Consider the following 22,369-nt stretch of genomic DNA (forward strand, 5'->3'; position numbering starts at 1 on the left):
GGTTTGGTCTGGTTTGGTCTGGTCTGGTCTGGTCTGGTTTGGTTTGGTCTGGTCTGTTTTGGTCTGGTTTGGTCTGGTCTGGTCTGGTCTGGTTTGGTCTGGTCTGGTCTGGTCTGGTCTGGTTTGGTCTGGTTTGGTCTGGTCTGGTCTGGTCTGGTCTAGGTGGGTGCTACATGTTCAAGTAACATCCACATGAATGAATCCCAGGTCTAAAAGTTTCCCAGCAGAACATTTAATTGTCATAAGATGGTGAGTGTTATTAACTTCTCCTGTCAGTGGTCACAATGTTGTGGATGATCGATCTCCACTTTTTTACAGTGTGTTTTACAGGATGTTGTTAGTGGGGGGCCTTTGGGTCCTATGGGTTGAGGGGAGGGGCCTCTATGGTGGATACTTGATCAGTCAGAAGACGCCAGATAATAATAATCTCATCATATGAAACACAGTCGTCTGAGATGAAAGCGCAGTGATCAGGGACGTGGGCGACTGCGTGGGAGACGGACGCCAACTACACCAAGAGTGAAGCAGCATTTAAACTCTCTTCATCTTTAAACTGGAGGCGAGCGGCCGAGGGATCAGACTCTCACCAGACGTTCAGATCAAACGCTGCTAAAACCCCCAAAACACTCACTGCTGCTAGTAATGATTGAAATATGCAGATTTACAGGGAACGCTGCAGGCTACATTACTCCTGCCGACGCCTCCGGGAGGAAATAACGTGATAAAGTATCTAGTAATTCACCAGCTGCACTCAGCAAATTATGTTAATGTTAATCTGTCTCTTACCAGTGAGCAGCAGCGTGTCAAACAATGTGATTCTGCCGTTCAAATAAAATACGCAGCAAAAAAATAAAAATAAAGATATTTACATCATCTGAGCACGTCAGCAAATCTCATTGATTTCAAAAATGAAACAGTGAATGAGAGACGGGGGGATTCATAAAACTGAAAACTCATCGCACTGCATCAACACAAGAGTTTATACTACAAACTACTTTCATGCAAAACAGTCCCAGGGCAGCATAGTGTACCTTGGGTTTTTATAAGGCGACGAGCCATTAATATAAACTGTATCGATCAGGCATAACATTATGACCACCTTTCTATTCACCTTTCTCTGTGGATCGTCACACGGGTGCTTGATGAGTTTGAGATGTAGAGTCCAGGTCAACACTTTGTGCTGTTTTCCATGTTTTTTTTTTGAGTTGTTCCTTAAATGTTTTTGTGGTTCAAGATTCAATGTCACTTTATTGATCCCCGCAGGGAAACTGTTTAGGCCAAGAGACCCAAGAGAAAAAAGAACATATGCGAACCAGACATAGACATAAAGATAAGAGTCAAAACAAAATAAAATAAAAATAATCTTAAATATAGAATAAGAATGACAATGAGGTAGTAAAGAATTACAAAAAATATATATAGTCCAATCTAGAGTCCAATTTACATGGGGATATATAAGCATTTATATACAGACATTTTAAAGTGTCTCAGTGTGAGGTTATGTAAAGGTTATATAAAGTGTCTTGGGCTGCATCCTGCAGGGCATGAGTGGTGCCATCAAGAGGTGTCATTGCTATGGGGTGGGGGGGTGGGGGGGTCTGGTCTGGTCTGGTCTAGGTGGGTGTTACATGTCTAAATAACATCCATACAAATGAATGCCAGCAGAACATTGTCACAAGATGGTCAATGATATTTACTTCTCCTGGTCATAATGTTATGGCTGATCCGAACACTGCTGATGCTCCATTTGTTTATTTTTTGTTTGTAAGACCAGAGTGTTGAGAGTATGTCAGACACGTGTCTTGATTTCCCTGTGAACATGAACCGAACCGAGGTTTAAATAAAGTATTTTAACAATAACAGTGTCACTAAACTCCCTGAATGAGAAAGTAATGTGGGTGTGAACACGCCCCCCAGAGGAACCCGTGCAAATAAAGCCCAACACATGAAAGTCTTTTTGCCATCTCACTGTCCTCCGAGATTTTTCATTTCGGTTCTTCTGAGGGTTCTGAGCTTGATGTTTGAGTCCGTGTGTGACATCGTGACTTCGCAGCCAAACAGCCGCTCAAACTTTGATTTATAACACAACCTTTACACAACAAAACTCTTTAAAAAGATATAAAAAGACGCCCTGAAATGACCTAGAAGCCGATTCTGCTGGATTAGTATCATCACAAAACATATGTGTTACGAGTATTTGTGGGTGTGGTTATTACACATGACTGGAGGTAAAACTAGCTCCGTGAAAATAGGGCTGTTGTACAATACAATTAAAATAGGTTAAAAAGTTTTAAAGTATCGTCCTAAATCAGAGGTGTCAAACTCATTTTAGTTCAGGGGCCACATACAGCCCAATTTGACCTCAAGGGGGCGGGGCCAGTTACGCAATAGCTTATTACCTGGTAAATAACGACAACTCCAAATGTTTCCCTTTGCTTCAGTGCACAAAAGCACAGCTACATGTAATGAACAACTGTGAAATTTCTTATTTCGTCAAAAAATTTCAGCTAATATGTTCAGTGTAATTTTTTCCAAATTCATCCCATGGGCCAGATTGGACCCTCTGGCGGGACGGTTTTGGCCCCCGGGCCTTATGTTTGACACCCCTGCTCTAAATGCACAGCCTGGGCTCCTAAACCCTAAAGTACCACAGTGTTCCAATTAAAGGTCATAAAGAACAACTCCAAATACAACAAACATGTGTTTTACTCCGTGGGTCGAAGCTACATGCATCAACACAAACATGTACTACAATAGTGAATGTATTAAGGTGCATCACTAATCTTTAAACAACAGTTTTAGGAGCTCTTTCTGAATAGTATTCAGGTTTCCTGTAAACTGAGACTGAGCTGTACATGGAGCCCACGGGGATCAGAAAACGCATATTTTATAACAGCGACGACGAAGCGACTGAAGGCGCCGACACATTCCTGTGTTTCTTTATACCTTCACTAAACCACAACAGCAGCTGCGTCAGTTTTACTGTACACCCCCCCTCCCTCAGGAGGCATTAACAGATAAGTGCTCCACAAAAAATACTCCTCTGCAGATAATTTGATATTCTCCATCTTCCTCTCCGAGCGTCAGAAGGCTGGATTTCTTTAACTAACAGACGTGTTTCTGTGCTGGTGTGGAAAACTGTGCAGCTTTGGGGGGATTGGGTTAAAATCCTGACTTCAATCAGGACGCTGGTCAGAAAAGAAGAAGGTCTCATCCCTCTGAACCGCTGAAGCAGACCCCAGTGATGTCAAATACTCCCCGAGGAGTGATGGAGAAGAAGTGCCTCTCTGGGGCGCTCTGTGCCTCCACCTGATTTCCCCAGGGTTGTATTCTGTCTTCGGTACAGACGGCAGCGGGTTGCAGCTTTAAAAGCAGATTCGTTTCAAAGGTGGCTGAAGGCTCTGCCTCAGCGTGGGACAACCACCTCGTTTCTAAAAGAATAAACGCTCCAACAAAGGAGACCTCGCTACCTACATCACCTCCAGGGATGGACTCAGGGCTGGGACTCTCCTCTCCAGGGATGCTGCTAACTGACCATGGGGTCTCTCAGGCTATAAAAGACGGCTTTTAAAACAATGCTATTAATTAATTCCTTGCACAATATCGCCTTCGAGCACTTGTCGTAGGTTGCAGAGTCTGCATCTAACTTAAGTGCAGCCAAACTTTTGACTATTTGGCCTCAGACGAGCCTGGTCACTTGTTTTGGTTGAAAATAAAACCAGTTTCCGTCCGTTGTCGACAGTAACTTGAAGCTTGGCAGAAAAGAGTGTCCTATACCCGAGTTCGGAGTTTGTCAGCTGAGATTTAGCCGTGGAGTTTGCTGCTCTTTTCTTTGAGGCCTCGAAGCTGTAATCCGGCTAGATGCGTGTTTTTTCGGATCTCCATGGAAGGAGACAGAGCCAGCCTCCCTAGCCTAGCTAGCTTCTGGATCTGCTCAATGATTGGACGGGGAGGGTCGTCCCGACTCTCACAGGGAATAACTGTATTCTGTGGGTCCGGTCGATAGACGTCAGAGTGCAAAAGGCATCTGCACCGAATGTTTCTTCCAGTGTGTTGGATTGTGTGTTGGATTGTCTGGTTGTGCTGGTCAATAGTTGCTCGGTCCACAGAGAGTTTGGCTATAACGCCGTCCTCCATTGACTGCAGACGTTTCTCTATAGCTGGAGTCAAATATTCCATATAAACACCTCAATCAGAATAAACAAACTAAATGAAATTTCTTTCGCGCACACACGATCTAAGACAATACAATTAAGTTAAGAAAAACTTTTATGATGCTTGATAGTGAATACGTCCACATTACAGTTACGCCTTCTTGAATTTAACTTACGTTTACATTATATTTAATGTTCCCGCTGTTTATCACTTCATTAATGTGGGTGCATTCTCGCCCCCTTTGCCCCATAAAGTTTAACTTGAGTTAAACTTGGAGCCGAGGCTTCAGTTCATAACAGTCACTTGCTGCATTATTGCCTGAACGGATCAGACTTGAGATACCGAGGACCCCGCTGAGCTCCCACAAATAAAAACCAGAAGCTTTTATATCAGATAACTCACAAACTGATAAACCAGCCTCTCCACAACAAAGATGCACTCCACACATTTGTTCTCTGCCTGCCTTCAGTTTAATGTTTTTACTGGAGCTTGAAGTGTTTTATCCCCAAGTTGATGACAAGGTCTGTACAGAAATTTTTATTTTTTATGTGTTTGGTTTCTGGCGTCAGAATTTATCACGAGGCTGCGAAGTGAACGGTCAAGACCTGAAACCTCTGGAAGTAACACAATCCATGTATAAACTGTAACACACTCATATGTGTAAGAGCGTAAACATGGTTTTACATTGTTCTAGTCTGTTATTACAACAGAGTCTAGTTTCAAGGCCGTAACTTTAAGATGGGTCAGTGTTTTTTTATATGTTGTAGAATTTATAAAGTGTAACGTTACAGGAGAGTTCACTGATTATGTCGTAATTTATGTTATTAGAACAATATTAATATATTGAACATATAATAACAGTTTTCCACCAAATCTTAGTTTCATGACTGTTGCAATGTTGCATTTATGATTAAACAACATCAGAATGGTGGTAATTTAACTGTATGATCATTTTGGAGGATGTAGTTTGTGGTGATATTAAGCTGGAATTAATTAAAAGTGTTTCTATTATTTAGCCACTAGTAACTGTATAGACTTATCATTTACAAGTAGTATTTTTGAGACTTTATTATTGTTGTTATTGTTGTTTGAACTACACTCAGAGTGACTTCACATATTTTGTGAATTATTATATTTAATATGCTATGTTTTTATTTTCTGTTTTAGTTATATGGTGCAATTTCAACTGTTGTTTGTTTTGTTTGCTGAATTTGTTGTGTGGACCCCAGGAAGACTATTTGGTGGAAGTTAATGGGGACCCTGATAAACAAAGAAAACAGAAAAGAAACATGTGCTAGTACAACACAACACAATTTAATAGTTCTACAAACTGCAGCCTCCAAAATGAAACCACAGTTGAATCATCAGCTCTCTCAGTTATATTAAACTAATACATTTCACTCGCGTACCTAATGAACTAACTGGTTTTCATTGGTAATATCTGCCTACAACACTGTGATCAAAACAATGAGCTAAAAGACAGTAAAATCCTAGGTGTGGTTAAGATTTAAACCAGGGGTCTTCAACGTTTTCATGCCAAAGAATCCAAACTGATGAGAGATTAAGTATTTATAAATATACATTACTATGATCATTTTGCATTCAGTATTAACCTACTCAAATAATACACAGGATCGAGTATTTATTAATTTTGTAACGTGCAACAGTAGGGTGCAACTTCAGATCCATTTTGGCCTCAGTAGTTATGAGAGCTAGCTGCACTGCTAGCTTCTCTTCTGCTAATATTGCAAAGTACTTCTGGATTTCACCTGGGGACAGAATAGGATCTCAGCCAATTGCGGGGAACCTGACAGAATCAGTGTAATATGAGGCTGTCGTGATTGGCTCAGCAGCAATAGGGGCGGGGCTTAGATTGACAGGTCTAGCGTGACTGATTGAAGAATGAGTGAAGTGCTGACTGGAAAATAACATCTTCTGCCTCCATTCATCCTTTTACTAAAATAAGCTGAATTAATGGTAATATGTATTTAAAGAAATTTAAATTTGTGGGGGAAAATTAACAAAAATATATAAAAAATGACAAATCAACCAAAGATTTTGCAGTACTTCCACGGACCCTCTAGTGGTCGCGGACCTCCTGTTGAAGACCTCTCTGCCATCATACTTTTTAAATCCAATCAGCTTCACGTCCTGAGTTGGAGCTTCTGTCACGTTTTGTATTTCCCTCACACGTGGACTGATCTCCAGATTTATAATTAGTAATTAGAAAACGATCCATGGATTTAAAGAATCAATATCGGATCTTTAAAAACAAGATCAACCTGAATCGGAAAATCAATATTTTTTTCCCCTCAGTCACATGTGATAATATTGAACTGGTCGTGATAAGGAAAAATAAGTAAAGGAAAGGAAGATTTCTCTTTCTTCTAACAAGTACAAGTGTGACACTGACGGACAGACCCGGCTACTCTGTTCCCTAAACGTTCACTTTTCTTGGCCAGACATCAATATTTATGGCGCTGCCTCCTTGCAGAAAGCTCGTACTCTGGAGGCTCTGTAAAAACCCGCGGCTGAACAGGAACCCGTACACACTCGCTCTGCCTTAAAAGCCAGTGGGGGTGAAATTGTAGAAGCAGTTGAGAATGTCACAGCAGAGATACAGACAGAGGAACTATTAGCCAGACACATCTCATCTCCTCCTTCCTCCCCTCATCCTAATCCTCACCCTCTTCCTCCTTTGTCCCTGCTGTATTCTCCTCCTACATGGTGGACAGTGCATACGTACAGGAAAAATAAGCAAGGGATAAAATGTAGAAAGAGAAGACCAACTTTGTCCCTAACCTCTCCCATGCCGTCCCTCCCTCCTCCTCCTCCTCTTCGTCCTCCTCCCGTGTCACCTCAAAGTGCTTTTCCTCTGATTTAGTGCCGTCTTGTTGTGCACAAATTCGGCGTCTAATGGCCACTGACTCAGCTCCGACTTCCTCTCTAACACAAACTGACCAGCCCCTGCTTCTTCTCATCAGCACTCGCTGCAGAGCTGTGGCCGCTGGGTTCAAGGCAAATACACAACGGAGAGAACATTAAACTGCGATCAGTGTCTTACTAACAAAACTTACTAAAAAAAAAAAACATCCATCTGTCATTGGATTGGATAGGGAGCGTTGACGGTAGCTTATTAAAACAAGCAAACTGACACAAGACTACATGTGGCTACAAATTAGGTGGAAGAAGCTGCATCACGATAATAGTCCCGCAGCCTCCATCACGGTAAGTAAGCTAACTCGTTCATTCATTCGTTTTCTCTAACTGCTTGTCGTCTGGAGGGTCGCGGGGGGGTTGGAGCCTATCCCAGCTGTCATTGGCTGAGAGGCGGGGTCCACCATGGACAAGTCTCCGGTCTATCTCAGGTCCAACACAGAGAGACAGACAACCACTCACACTCACACTAGTGATGTTCGATACCTCCGATTTCCTCTCTGTTCCAATTAATAAGTAAAATTCAGGCTGGTATCGGCGATACAGATCCGATAACGATACTTTGTGTAAATACACCCTAGTGTGTCTGATGTCCTGTGTTCTTTATGACTTTTATGACTACTTGTTTTTAGGTTTACCAGAGTAAGTTATTCATTTATTTTAAACTCGGAAGTATATTGAGCCTCATTTACTATATATCTGAGCTAATACAACAACAGAAAAACCAAACAGAGACAAAATCATACAAAATATGTGAAAATTTGATTTTCAAGTAAAATAATAAGACCATTAAAATAAATTATTGTGGAACTACTATAAAAATTAAAACTTTCATCTTAATAGTGACCCTGTTCTCTCCTGTCCACTTCATCATAAATACCTCATATTCTGTGTTTCTATTCTGTGGTTTAACATGAGGTGTTTCATAAGGTTTTTTGTGTTGCTACAACTCAACAGTTTCCACTGTGTCCCTGTTATTTTGACTTTAGAGCATAAAGCTCTGGTATCAAAGGTATCGGTATTTCCACATCACTAACACACACCTACGGCCAATTTAGAATCACCATTGAACCTAAAGATCATGTCTTTGGATGGTGGGGGGAAGATAGAGAACAAACTCCACATAGAAAGGCCCCAGTCGTCCGACGGATTCAAACCTTCTTGCTGTGAGGCTCTAAGCCAACTATGAAGTTAAATAATAAGTTCTCGTTTTGCACGACACAGTGAAACGTAAACTTCTGAAACCAGACGTCCCTCCTACTTCAAACCTCAACAGACTTCTTGGAACTCCATTTATGCTGCATCCGCCGTGCCCCCTCACACTATGAGGGTAGCATGATGTTGACTTCTCCATAATTGAAAGGAAGGGGTCAAATGATGTCGAGGAAAGCTATTTTCATCCGCCGCCTTCATTTAAGGAGCGTCCCACCGGATGGGGAGGAAAAAAAGGACACTGAGGACAACGAAGGTCCCCTGAAGACGAGTCTCAATCTTTTACAGTTCAACGACCAAATCTCAACTCGTACACAATGTTCATATGACATCAACAGAAGAAGACCTCTATCAGCTGCATGTGTTTGGTAGTTTTATTGCTGCTTTTTAATGTTTTATCAGTTTTATCATCAAGTTCGACTGATTTTAATGAACAGGAGATGTTGAAAAGTAAAGAAATGTGATGTTCAAAATAATATTCTTGGCTTTAACATCTTTTAAAGTTCAACAGAAGTTCAGTCCAACGTCCAGATACTGATCCTCGTTGGTTTCCACCAACGTCTGTGTTCTGGAGCTGAGGACACCAGATTACGAACTGTTTCTCTGACTTTATCAACGTTTTTACTCAGACCCATTGATTTAAGTCCTTCGATGGCAAATCTGAGAGTTAAAGATTCAAACATTAAACCAGGCAACGTAAAACAGAATATGGGAGCATGTGTTTGGCCCACTAGATGATTTCAGCGTTTTAAGTCAAAGTACTAAACAATATACTGATCTAACATTTTTTAACAGTTTTATTGGGCTGGAAACCATTCAACCAGGTTTGTATGTGATGAAATATCTGGAAATAGAGATTAACTTCTCTTTGCAAAAAAAAAACTTTCTTTGAGGGGTCATACACCGATCAGCCAAAACATTATAACCACTGACCAGAGAAGTGTATAACATTGAATCATCTTGTGGCAATTCAGTGGAAACTTTTGGACCCGGCATTCGTTCATGTGGATCTTACTTAGACATGTAACACCCAGCTGGACCAGACTAGACCTGAAAGGTGTTGACCTGGCCTCCACTAGATCCCAAACTGATCAAGTATCAGTGGGGGTATCTGTGAGGGGTGGGATGATACCTCAACCCACAGGACCCACTAACAACATCCTGTTTCCAGACACCACAGGACTCCCTCAGAAGACCTATGTCCATTCTCTGATGAGTCACAACTGTTATGGAGGCACAAGGGGAGACCTACACAATATTAGGAAGGTGGTCATAATGTTCTGTCTGATCTGTGTCTGTGTTAAGGTGATAATTTTCTCTGTATAAATGTAGAACCTATTAAATAAAGTTTAATCAAGAAAAACCCATGAGTTTTTCTTAATGAATTCATGCTCCTTACAGATTTTCCTTCCTCAGACATGTGCATGTCTGTGTCCAACCGCAATGAAACACAACTTAAATAGTTGATTAGTTTGTACAGTTTGTATCAGAGTGACGGTGTTTTATTTATTGGAGTAATATCTTGTACTCGCAGCAGCTGCAGCAGAGACCATCTGTCAAGCCATGAGGCTAATCCCTGCTGTAATAGAGAATGAAAGAGCATGGTGACCTTGGTAACTAATGCAGTTACAGTTGGTGTCTTTAATGTCCCCCGTATAATATCAAATGATGACGGTCATAACTAATATATGAGCTGCAGCAAATAGAGTTTTAAAGTGTAAAATCCATTTAGTGTTGGAGTCCACTGTCTCAGAGTGATGGAGTATCACGACCTCCGCACATGAAAGCTGATATCTGAAGGGACAACAAGTCATCTTCGGTGACGGCGGACATGTTTGATAAATGGCTTCGTTGTTTTGGGAGCCAGACTTTTTTTTTTTTTTTTTTTCTTCCTGAGGACGGCCTTGAACAAACACAGCCGTGCAGCAGGTCCTAATATCGCATGGATGAACCACGGTCGCCCGTCAGTTCCTCACTTAACTACCTGCTCCTGAGTTATTAAATCCAGATTCACAACCACTCGTTTCCCATTTCGGTTCGTAACCTTGACTTCATCAGATCCCTCTCATGCCTCCCCACATTTTCATAAGTGACACTGAAGAAGAAACATGAAAGGGGTTAGCTCCTTTCCTTTTTCCTCACCTTGGCCCTACGATGCTGCCGCCTCATGAATCATAAAGGCAAGAATTTCACCACGTACCAAATCTGAGACGCCTTCGTCCCCCAAAGACTCTTTTCACTTAATGCTGCTAATGCTAAGGTGTGCTAATATGTGTTCTATGTTAAACTCAGCATAGTGCTATTTATGAATATACATTTTTATTATCAGTTTGCATTAAATATTAAGCTGGAAAAAAAAAAAGTTTAATCGACCAAACATTTTGCAACTCTCCTGCAGTACCACACGGTTTGTGTGTTTGTTTGATGTTTATTGCACACCAACTGGAGTTGCATCTCCTATTTCATTGTTGCTACAGACAATAAAGCTCTTTACCTTCACCTTAAAAGGCGATGCCATTGGACTTCTCAGCCAGCTCCCATGAAAAGTAGTAAATTCCTACGAGGCGTGAGGTACAGCACACCTGTAACGAGTTCAAATTTACACTTCAGCATTTTCTTTAATCCTGAATAAGATGACGGATACTTCATGAACGTTGGGATTTAATCAAGTGCTGCTAATAATTCCCTTGGAGCCCTCACAGCTTAAATAACCAGATCTTTCCGAAGGCGCCCAATAGCCTTCAATGGGTGAGTAATAACACCTGTGAATTTACCATTCAGCCTCCAGCATCCCAGTAATTTACTCTAACTCATATTAAATCCCTGCAGCCTGCAGCAGCTGAATAATCAAAGCTTTCTTTCAAACCAAACCGTGCACATCTTACAGCCTAATTACTGTAGCTTTACAGCCCGGTCAGTAAGTTCATGCCAGGGAAATATGATTACCTGTCATAATGACCCTCATAAAGTTGAATCACAAGACAACGACTGAACAAATACTGAATATGTATGAATTTAACCTCGGCTTTCCATCACCTGACGCACAAAGAGCTTCACGATTTGACTTTCAGGCAGAACCTTGGTTTCTCTCTGCAGGAGGAGAAAGTAAACTGACGACGAAGTTTTAATTTTATTAGTCGGCCCGGGATCGTACCGACTCAGAGGAACCAGTGAGTCATCGGTTCAAACTCCCAGGGACGAAGGCGAAAATGCACACACACACACACACACACACACACACACACACATCAGGAGTGTAGTGGCATTATCTGTCATTAGGCTAGGATTAAAGTCATTTAGCGTGCTTGAGATTATCTGTCATTAGGCTATGATTATAGCCCACACTCCAGTGGTTCTGAATCAGCTCAGGGGGCAGATAAAAACCTCCAGGAAGACTGATGAAACCGGGGGAGAGTATTACTGAAAATGACAACTGGGGAAATGAAAGACGCTATTAGAACTAAACAATTCAAGAAGAAAATATCTCATGACCAGTACTGGCACTGTCAAACGGAAGCCATGTCAAACAGAGAGTTTCTGATAACACACATGCATGTTTTCAGGTGACAGTTGTTAAAATTGAAAACTGAATTGACTAGTCAATAGAATCAGCCATAACATTATGACCACCTTCCTTGATGAGTCTGGGATCTGGTGCATTTGAAGGCCAAGTCAAGACCTTGTGCTGTTGTTCATGTTTTTTTTAGTTGTTCCTAAACATTTTTTTGTGTGCTTTCTGCATCCTGCTGCCATCAAGGAGTGTCATTGCTATGGGTTGGGGGGGTGTCTGGTCTGGTCTAGGTGGGTGGTACATGTCTAAGTAACATCCATATCAATAAACGCCAAGTCCAGAGGTTTCCCAGCAGAGCACTGAATTATCACGAGATGGTGGATGTTATTTACTCCTCCTGTCAGTGGAACCACAGTGATCAGTTGTACAGCACCAATGGCAAGCTGACACTGAACCACAGCTGTGTCCTTTCTATCCTCCTAAACGGCTCTGAGTGTTGGAGAAAAAACTGAAAACGACCTCCACAAACTGTCGACCTTCCTACGTAAAATAAAATAAAAGAATATTTCTTCTCAGCCAGTGCAAACATGAGAATGTGTTGGAAATGGATTGGACATGTAATACATAGAGAGCAAGAAAAGATCACACAAACAGCCCTTCACTGGATAACAGATGGCAAACGCAAAAGAGGTAGACCCAGAAACACCTGGCGTAGAACGGTGGAAGGAGAGCGGAAGACCTTACATCACACCTGGGACTCTTTAAACATAGTGGTGCCTTCATTGCTGCCATACATGCCAGCAGACACAAAGGGCAGTGAGTAACTAAGTACGTCTGTGGTTTTAATGTTGTGGCTGATTCCTGCATGATACTTCTACATTAGGGCAATTTGATAATGTAGTTTTCGGTGTAATTTTATTTTGTTAGATTTAATTTAGTTTCTTTTGCTCAGATAATCCAGGTACATAGGTTCAGTTTCACCACTTTTTTCTACAGTCTGTGGCTTCATCTGAGACACGCAAGTGATCATTCGAGAAACTGCAGTTTTTGGCACTTTCATGCTGGCTTCAATTTTCAGCCCTGGAGTTTTCCACTTGGTAAGACCCCAAAGCATAAAACATGGAAATATGTCACACAGTGCCAATTATTAGTCATCAAATGTCTTCAAAAATCTGAAAAGAAACATCATTTCCACCCTCTGGTATGAAGCTGCACTGAAGTCTTTCATGTTCAGTGAACATTGTTATCAGTGGTAAAACACGGTCTGATTAAACTGAAATGAACACATCTGTAAAGCTGCATGTCAGTGCAACGGGCTGGAGGACGATCTGAGATGAACTGCTGGTCTAAACACAGACAGTTATTTTCAAATAGGAAGGAAAAGCAGCTCAACCTACAGAGATGATTTCGTTCTGCTGCACGGACGGTGAAACGTTGTGAGTGAACAAACAGCAAATATCAAACCTCTCTGGACTTATTTTAGCTCTTTTAATTCACTCTGATAAACAGCGTTAGACCTTGCCCGGGGCTGAAACAAATGAAGTGTGGAGAGAAAAGTCGACGTGGACAGTGAGTAAGTGAACGATGTGCTATAGGTGGCATCTCTGGGGAGTAAATAGCTGAAGGACAACTTATTGGTTTTGCGGAGCCGTTCTTTAAACATTTGTTTTTGGTTATAGCTTTTAAATGGCAGATACTCCTCTAGGGTCCCAAGGCCTTTTCCATCACGGCTATCGCGAGTTGGCTTTAATTTGACTCTCTGCAGCTTCTGATCAGAGCATTAGCAGCATTTGTCTGCCCTCCCTCAGACTCCCAACAGTTTACAATCAGATAGAGGGTACAGTGTATTTTACTGCTTATAATTCACCTTCAAACATGCTAACCTGAAAGGTGCTGCTGTGAACATATACAGACAAATCTAGACATGATTCAGGAGAGGCCAGCTCTGTACTACGGTTTATAGCTTGCCTTAACTTGTTAGCTTCACAGCTAATAGTAGCGCTACCTGTTACAACTACTGAATGATGAATACGAACTAGAGATCTTGTTTTTCTTTCTTCAGTTTTTACTGGTATTGGTATCGGCCAATACGCGGGTATACAGCCATACAGTGCTGGATACGCTGCGGACCAGTGCAGCCCATACATTGTCCCTCCCACACTTGCAGGGTACGTGTAGCTGGAAGCTGGACAATGCTTGCACTCATGGGGTTTTTATTTTGGTTATGGTTATCAAACAAAGATTTATTTACTTTAACACTCAGCACCAACACATTACAGTCATTAGCAACAGCCCCAACTTTTTCTGTTATTAGCTGTTAGATCAGTTTAGACTGGAGCTGTTGTGCTGCTGTTGAGCTTTTGGTAGGAATGTGTGTTGATGTTAAAACCAAGGTGTAAGACTAATACGAATAACATGTACACAGTCGGACCTAAAGGTCTTGGTCTCCATTCAACTGTAAATTCAAGGTTGTGACAGGTTGCTAGCAGCCTGCCAACCACCTAAGCTTAACTCATGCTGCTCATTATGTGAGAATCAGGTGGAGCCTGAGCTTCACAATCGCTCTCCAGAAACTCTGTGGACAACGAGTGTTGGTCCATCTTCCATCCAAGTGTGCAAGTGCCTTTGTCTCTCTGGTTGAAGTTGAGTTTATCTAAGTTATATGACCTAGCATGCAAGCTGTGACTCATGTTTGAGCATCCAGTATTCAGTGAGAACTACCCATTTTTGGTTCTCCAGTGTCAAATCAAACAATCACCATGGAGACAGAAAGGCGGTGTAGTTGACATGTGTCACATTTGGGAGCGACTCTCATTATTCGCCATCCAACAATGGTGAGGGCAGTAAACGTGACTTTGTTTCATGGTGTGTTTGTAGGAAATAGGGATTTGTTTGTTGTTGCTTTGAATGAAAACAGATGAAGACCAATGTTTAGCAATCCAACGCTGAGGAATGTTCGCACAAAAAAGGCAGGACAGCAAGTCTGCTGCCAGAGAAGCTTCTTCAAAAGCTGTATTGTAGTTTGAAAAAGAGAAAAAAAAGAGAAAATACTCTGCTGGTTCATTACTCTATCACGATGTCGCCATCCTCCTTCACTTCTATTGTACACCAGAGATAACAAAAACTGCTGAGAAAGATCTTAAAAAGCGGTTTGGGAAATGAGGTGTATGATCTTAGACTCCCTGAACTTCTCTGAAGGCAGAGCAAAAAAACCTTCTCTGTTAAGATGTTTTATTTACAGGACTAGAGAGGCTAAATAGTGCATACATAAATAAAAAATTTTATAACGCAAGCAACACAACACGACAGACCTACGGACTGACACCTCGTTTGGAACACGCCAAACATACACTGGATGTTAAAATCCAGAGGGAGGGTGCATTGAAACTAATCACAAAATTTTTGAAGGTGGTAGAGAAGAAAAAACTAACAAAAAAAAAAAAAACTCACACTACTAAACAGCAGAGCTAATTAAATTCAGTAATTAATACAGAAAATTCAAAGTGCTGCAGCGCTCGGGGGAACTCTGAAATAAATCCGAAGAAAAGCAGTCGTAGGACAATAAAACTTTCAGGGGGCACAATTAGAGACACAGCAGATCACCAAAAACTGGAAGGGGAAAAGAGCAGGGTGGAGAATAATGAAGGGGGCCTCTAATAATGTTGTTATTGTTATTCAGAGAAGGTCTGCCAGTCCTTAGCTTATGCCGTCTACAAAATACAAAACACAAAATCTTCGGAGGTTCGGTACCTCTTTAAAATGAATGTTACATCTCCACCATCTGGATGCGGATGCACGTTGGTATTTTGGGTGAAATTCTGTGGAAATCGTGATCAAATATTCAAAATCTTCTTATTTAGCTGCAGGTGGCTGCTGGGAAACAAGCTGCATCTTTTATAAGAGTGTTACCATGAAGTCAAGTGAACTTTATTGTCAATTCTGACATGTGCAACACAACACAGGACGGAAATGACCTTCCTCAAAGGCCTACGATGCAGCAGCTAAACAAAAAGAACATGGACAAGACCAAAGACCTGGTCATTGACTCCAGGAGGAAGAGGACACCAGTGGAGCCCATCACCATCCAGAGTCCACATGAACAACAGGTTGGACTGGAGGGACAACGGTGATGCTGTGTACAAGAAGGACCTGAGTAGACTCTACTTTCTGAGGAAGCTCCCAATGTGTGCAGCGAGTTACTAGAGTCTTTCTACCCGTCTGTACTTTGCTGTGGTTTGTTGGGGGAGTAGTACCATCACTAGGATCAAGAAAGGATCCGAAAGGCTGGACATGTGATCGGTAGGGAGTTGGAGTCATTTGTCTCAGTGAGGGACAGCAGGACACTGGATAAACTGCTCTCCATTATGGACAATCCATCCCATGCACTACACCGAGCATTAGAGGGTCAGAGGAGCTCATTCTCCATCAGACTGACTCATAGTGAACTTTTTTTATTCCATGTTCTATCCAACAGTTCGACTTTTTGTAACAATTAGCTGCTATTACCAATTAATTCCCCTTGTGGATCATTAAAGTCTGTCCAAGTCTACGTCTAAGATCTGAGGAATTCAACTTGTTGTGTTCCTCAAATCATTCCTGGACCATTTCTGCTTCGCGCCATCAGAGAAGACAATGAAAGGACCTTATCTGTAAATGTAACATCCACATGAATAGCAGGACCCAGAACGTTGCCATTTATGATGCTGACATACTGATAAGTTTCCCAGTTTGGGATGAATACAGCATCTATCCATCCATCTATCTATCTACCAGGAACAACCCACTAAGAGCTGTATTTTGTATTTCGGGAGATGCTCTGACCCGGTCCTCGAGCCATCACAATTTAGTCCTTGACAAAATCATTCACATCCTTCAACTTATCCATTTTTTTCCCTGCTTCTCACATCAACTTTGAGGACAAAATATTCTGCAAATATATCCCACCCAGTGACATAATGGTCACAGTTATGTCTGTATGCAGTCTGAATACACAGAGGGGTCGATGGGACCACAAGAAACAATCCTGAATAAGAAGGGCAATGAGGGTAGTAAACAAAACTGAAATAAAATAAAGGGAAAAGGGCAATTATTTAGGTTGTTTAGAGTTCAGTGTCCTGCTCAAGGGCGTTGGGGCCACCCATTAAACCACATTAGCAGTTTTCTGCACCACTTGAGCTATACCTTTGTGTTGGCTACAATATGACTGTACACCATTTATACCCCTGTATTTATATGGATTTACTTATACACCAACAATCAATAAAACAAAGTTTGCTAATAGCTCTTTTTTAAAAACCCTGTTAAGGAATCGTTCTGAGAAAAGCCTCACACCGACACCAGTGACTAAGCTGATGGTTTCTGAGCCGCCGAACAAGCAGCAACTCCTTCATGTCGTGTTATCGAAAAGCGATTAAACACACAGTGGCTTTACGGCCCTGAGGGGCGGCTGCTCCACACTCTGACTTCCTTGAATCTCATCAAGTCGCGGTGACACACTCGCTAGCTCGCTGCTCCGGCTAACGACTCATCAGAGCGCTGCTGCATCCTAAAAAAAAAAACAATATGTGTGTTTCTGCTGCCGTTTAGTGCAACCTCCATTGTGAACCGAGAACCTCCAGAGAGGATGGAGATGTGAGACTAGTGAGTCTAGAAAGCTGCACCGCTGCAGTCGTAGCTTATTATGCTGCTGAGGTTTATGGTCCGTGCATGATGAGTGTGCTGCCGGGTCACGGCAGGCGAGATAAGCAGAGGGAGAAAATAGATAGAGAGAGAGGGAAGGAGGGAGGGGGGGGGCTGTGAAAAAGAACGACAAGAGAACTGACAGTCGGAAACACTGAAACCTAAAGGAGATACACTTTAATTGCTCATTTTAGATATTTCGTACACGCTTAAACCTAAATTAATTTTGCATTCAAAAGCTGCAGTGAATCGCAGACCAAGACAAGAGACGTCACCGCAACGTTTTTCATTGCCCAGCAGGTGGCAGTATTCTGTATTTATTACATAGGCTACTTAAAATGAAACAAAGGAGGTGGAGCTTACGACCTATACTGCACCCAGACACCACCAGGGGGAGCTATGCTTGCTTTGGTTTCACTTTTTAGCAACTATTCGCATCTTTACACACACATAAATACATATATATATGCTTTTGAACAATAAATCACACACACACACACACACACAAATACATATATAGTTTATTGTTTAAAGGCGGAATCAGGAAGAGCTACAAACAGTCGTACAAAGCTGCAGAGCTGACCTCTCCTGGATGATGCTGATCAGTCGGTCTAGAGTTTATTTATTCTAGATGATGATGCTGTCAAGGAAATATTTTGAATTTTCAGATTAGAATAAGGTGAAAATGCAGATGAAACCCTTTGTGTTTGACTTTTGTTTCTGTTTTTTCTTCTCCTGCTCTGGTTCCCTGAGTTGAACCAATGCACTTCGATCCAACAATTCAACATGTTGAACTGGCTCAAACGTCACCGACAGGAAACCGATGAGGGACTCTCGTGGTTTCTCAGCCCTAAAACAGAAGCTAATGATCTCTGTTTCTGGACCAGAAAACTGCACTTGAACACACCACAAAGACAGACAGCTGGCACACATGTTCTGCTTCTGCAAAGTAAATAACTTTTCCTACCAGCAGGTGGCAGTAATCTGCATGCATCGTTTAAAGGAGGAAAGGGTAAGAAGAAAACCATCGTACAGACAAAGCATCTTGAAAGTTGGATACATATTTGTGCTTTTAAAATAAGGATGAAAGATAAGAAGAAACCCTCTGTGTGTGCTATTCCATCTGGTTGTTGCATCACATCCTTTTACGTAGACACAAGAACAAGGTTTCAAAGTGTGTTGGCAATTTTTGGTCTTGTATGATGCTCTAAGCGGCAAAACAGCCACAGTGCTGGACTTCAGTGCAGGTTTTTAAGTGTGGGGGGGGGGGATAAACATACATGTTTGTGCAGAGCAATGCAAAGGGGGATGTTCAACAATCATGTAAACCTTTGCAACAAGTCTAAAAAAATTTAAGCAGCTCCTTAAGTCTGATTTATTTATACCAAGTTGAACACTTTTTATTACAGGTTCATCAGAATTGGTTCATGTGCTGTCGAGCCACATCAGAACTAAAAGGAACACAGTTAGTTGTTCCAAACAGTCCCACTTAAAGCTTAAATATGGAGGTCACGCCTCATTTTCTCATTACCACACTCCACACATCTGGACAATCCCAGCACGGCTTGTTATTGAAAGTAAAGACTCAAAGACGTTAAATACAGCCAGCAACAGACACAAACCGAACACCTTCAACTATGAAACTGCAGCGAAAGCAGCAGCAGCGGTGAGAACACACGCTGAGACAGGAACATGAAACAGGAAGGAAGGGGATACGATGACATGACACGATGCGTGAGCAAAACACAGCAGCAGCGGCGGCGGATTCTGATTCAGATACAGCAGGAGAGGGAAGACTCACGGGGAGGAAGAGAAAGAGGAGGACGGCAGAGAACAAATGTGCTGGGGAAGAATAAGGGATGCTGAGAGGAAACCAGAGGAAGAGATATAAGACGGAAACAACAGGAAAGAAGAGAAACAACTGGAGGAGAGAAGCCACAGGTAGAAACAGAGAAAAGGTCTGAGAAACATTATGTTGAAGTTATGGAGCCAGAAGAAGCAAATGAACATGATGTGATGATGCTTTTAACCTCACTTGGAGCAAACATGCTAAGAAAGACCAGAGAGAAAACACCAGATCAAGTGTTTACGTGGTTATTAGGAGATCAGATTATCAACCATTGACACTGAGTCTTTCTGAAAAATCTCTCTCCAATGGAGGTTGACTACTATCAAAGTTGCCAAAAATCCAAGAAAAGAATAAGAAGAACCAAATCACGTGACTAAAATTGTGCAGTGTGGTAGTAGTAGGAGATCGTCATTCAATACTACTAACCTGATTCAATACCTACAAAAGGTACAAGCTGCCCTCTCCACACTACATTAACTTTGTGTTAAGTCCAATAAAAAGAGCTGTCAGTCACACAGTGAGCATGTTGGAAAAGCCTTTATGAGTCTCTGCGGCAGTGAATTCTGTTAATTTAAGATCAGATCGGGACTCGAATCAGTCGATACTCAACACAGGGTTCGTACACATTTAAAAATTTCAAAATTCCATACTTTTCCCAGATCGCAGTTTCCAGATTTCTCTGTAAAACAAAATGAAATTTATGGCATTTGAGTAAATAGTTGTGTATCATGTAAATAAATGACTGATTTAATCATTTGTTTTCATTAATATGAATATATATGCTGTGATGTCACCAAATACTTTCCAGACGATTAAGTTAGGCAATGCAGCTCATACACATAAGTTAAGACCAAACCCAGATAAATTCAGAGCACGTTCTTTTTATTGTGAGTTGCACATGAATCCTCCCTCTACTGTGCGCATACACTAGTTTTTTTTCAATAAAATCTAATTCCATACTTTTCCACATTTTCCATACTTTCATAGGAATCCTGTCAATATTCAAAAATCGTGATTTAATTGGGAAACAAAGCAAACTCAATCTGGACGTCCCATATTCCCTCTGTCTTTAAGCTGGTGTTTAAGGTGAGACACATGAAACAGCCTCCTGGTGTTACACTCTGCACGTTCACCAAAGCCCACAGTAAAACTGAAGCATCCAAGAGAATTAATAAGCACAATGCTGCACGTGTTGTCAGTGATCAAGAGGAAATATTCAGGAAGACGAGCGCGCTGCTTTAGACACATTTGAGCTAAATGAGTGATGGATTTCTGGAAGACTTTGAGCTTTTTCACTAGTTTGGAATAAAGCTTCGGGGGCTTTGGCTGAACAGTGTAGGGTCCTAATGAACGTGGGATTTGGGGGATTTTTATTGACGGACGTGAGGAGAGAAGGAGCAAAAAAACAAACCTAGAATGAAAGAAAGATGAGAAGTCCAAATGAAAGGTGCTAATAAAGTGGCAAAGTGGATTAAACTGGAGGACAAGTGAAAAAAGAGAAGGCATCTATCTCTCCATCTCCTACCTCGTGTTTCCCTCCCTTTTTCTCCTTCGCCTCCTCCTTTTCCAGAGAGGGAACGATAACAGCAACGCCCTCCAACGCACAGCTCCAGCTCTGAGACCTGAACGTCTCCACACCAGCACCAGCTCCGTCTCTGTCCTACACCTCCCTTCAACCCCCTTTTTTTCCTCTCCATCACACCTTCACACCCTGCTGCCACGAGCACCAAATTAGCCAGAAAGCCCAGGTTTTACGCACAGAGTGGATGAATCAGATTCCACTCTAGCTGCCATAAGAATCCTGGATCAGTCCGTAGAGATTAAAACCGCACAGCTGAGAACTACTGGAGTCTATCTCCCTGCAGCGGCGTCCTGAACCGCTGCGTCTGAACACCTCATTAAATGAGATACGTACAACAACCATGTGGTATAAAAGTTTGCTCATGAAAAAAACATATCCTACAGAATTTAAATTCGTTAATTTCTCCTCTGAGAGCGAGAGAGGTGATGCGCAACCACGACGCGTAAAAGGCATAGAAAAATAAAAGCCTCGTAGTTTGTCATTGTTAATGCAGTTCAATTAAAACACCAGGGACGCCGTGTCTTTTTTTGGTTAATATACCGCAGTATGAATAAGGGTTAAGTCTGGTTTTATAGAGCCTCCGCTCTGGATCTGCGCTGCCCGCACACTCCCCCCACCTCCGAGTCTCCTCCGGGGAAAAGTACAAACAAGAAGAAGCGCACAGCCGGCTCACCTTCTCCGCTTGTCCCGTACGCGCGGCAGAGGAGCAGGGCGACCTGAGCGATAATCCCGACGACTCTTTTATTCCCCAGATCCATGGTGGAAGCGGGAGGGGAGGCTGCAGAGGAGAGAGACGGACGACCTCTCCTCTCCAGCTCCAAGAGAGATCTCCTCAAACGCGAACGGGGGGAGAAGGGTTTTTACTACGCGTGTGTAGCTCCAGCCTCAGTCACCGCCTCCTCTTCACTCACTGTTAAAAAAGAAGCTCCCCCCAAAACAGCCTGCACTTAGTGGACTGCATCCCCCCGGTGCCAGTCGGGGAATAAATCTCGTCAGGCGGACATGCGCAACGCACACATCCACAGCCTCTGAACTGATGCGCATTCTGTCTGTTCCCTTTCATTCCTGCACAAAGTGGAGCACGCTGCATTCACATGGACACCACAAAGGCTGGGCTTTCACACCTTCAACATCTTTTAAAGTCTTTAAAAACCGAACGGATCGCCGGCGATTAAATTTGAATTACCGTAATCCACGGTAATTATTGACCTAATTGAAAGTGTGGCTGAACACTGGGAAGTTGCGCTTTTGTCTGGGAGACCTTCGTGACATCTCAAGGGTGTAACTAACTTCGTTTTTACCAACAAATTCCTCCAAACAACTCTCTCATCTTGGGTCTACCCGGTCTTGCGTCGCTCCCCAACCTGCAGCCAATATGAACGATGCGTCACCAGTGATGGCATTTCTTTTTTCTTCCAGAAAGCGCAACTACCCAGTGTTCAAC

The 22,369-nt window shown here is 42.2% G+C and overlaps 1 protein-coding gene across 2 annotated transcripts in view; it reads right to left on the bottom strand.

The window, feature by feature from the left end:
* LOC125011413 (contactin-associated protein-like 4) overlaps positions 1–22,016 on the bottom strand; it is a 117,148-nt gene extending 95,132 nt beyond the window's left edge. Inside the window, exon 1 of one of the 2 annotated variants that reach the window (XM_047590625.1) lies at positions 21,599–22,016. In XM_047590625.1, coding sequence (XP_047446581.1) covers positions 21,599–21,683 — 85 coding nt within the window. In that variant the 5' untranslated portion in view covers positions 21,684–22,016. The remainder of the gene's footprint in view (positions 1–21,598) is intronic. The other variant, XM_047590624.1, reaches the window with a different exon arrangement.
* Positions 22,017–22,369: the final 353 nt, after the last annotated feature.

The sequence above is a fragment of the Mugil cephalus genome, chromosome 7, assembly GCF_022458985.1.
Source record: "Mugil cephalus isolate CIBA_MC_2020 chromosome 7, CIBA_Mcephalus_1.1, whole genome shotgun sequence".
In the NCBI taxonomy this organism is placed as follows: Eukaryota; Metazoa; Chordata; class Actinopteri; order Mugiliformes; family Mugilidae; genus Mugil; species Mugil cephalus.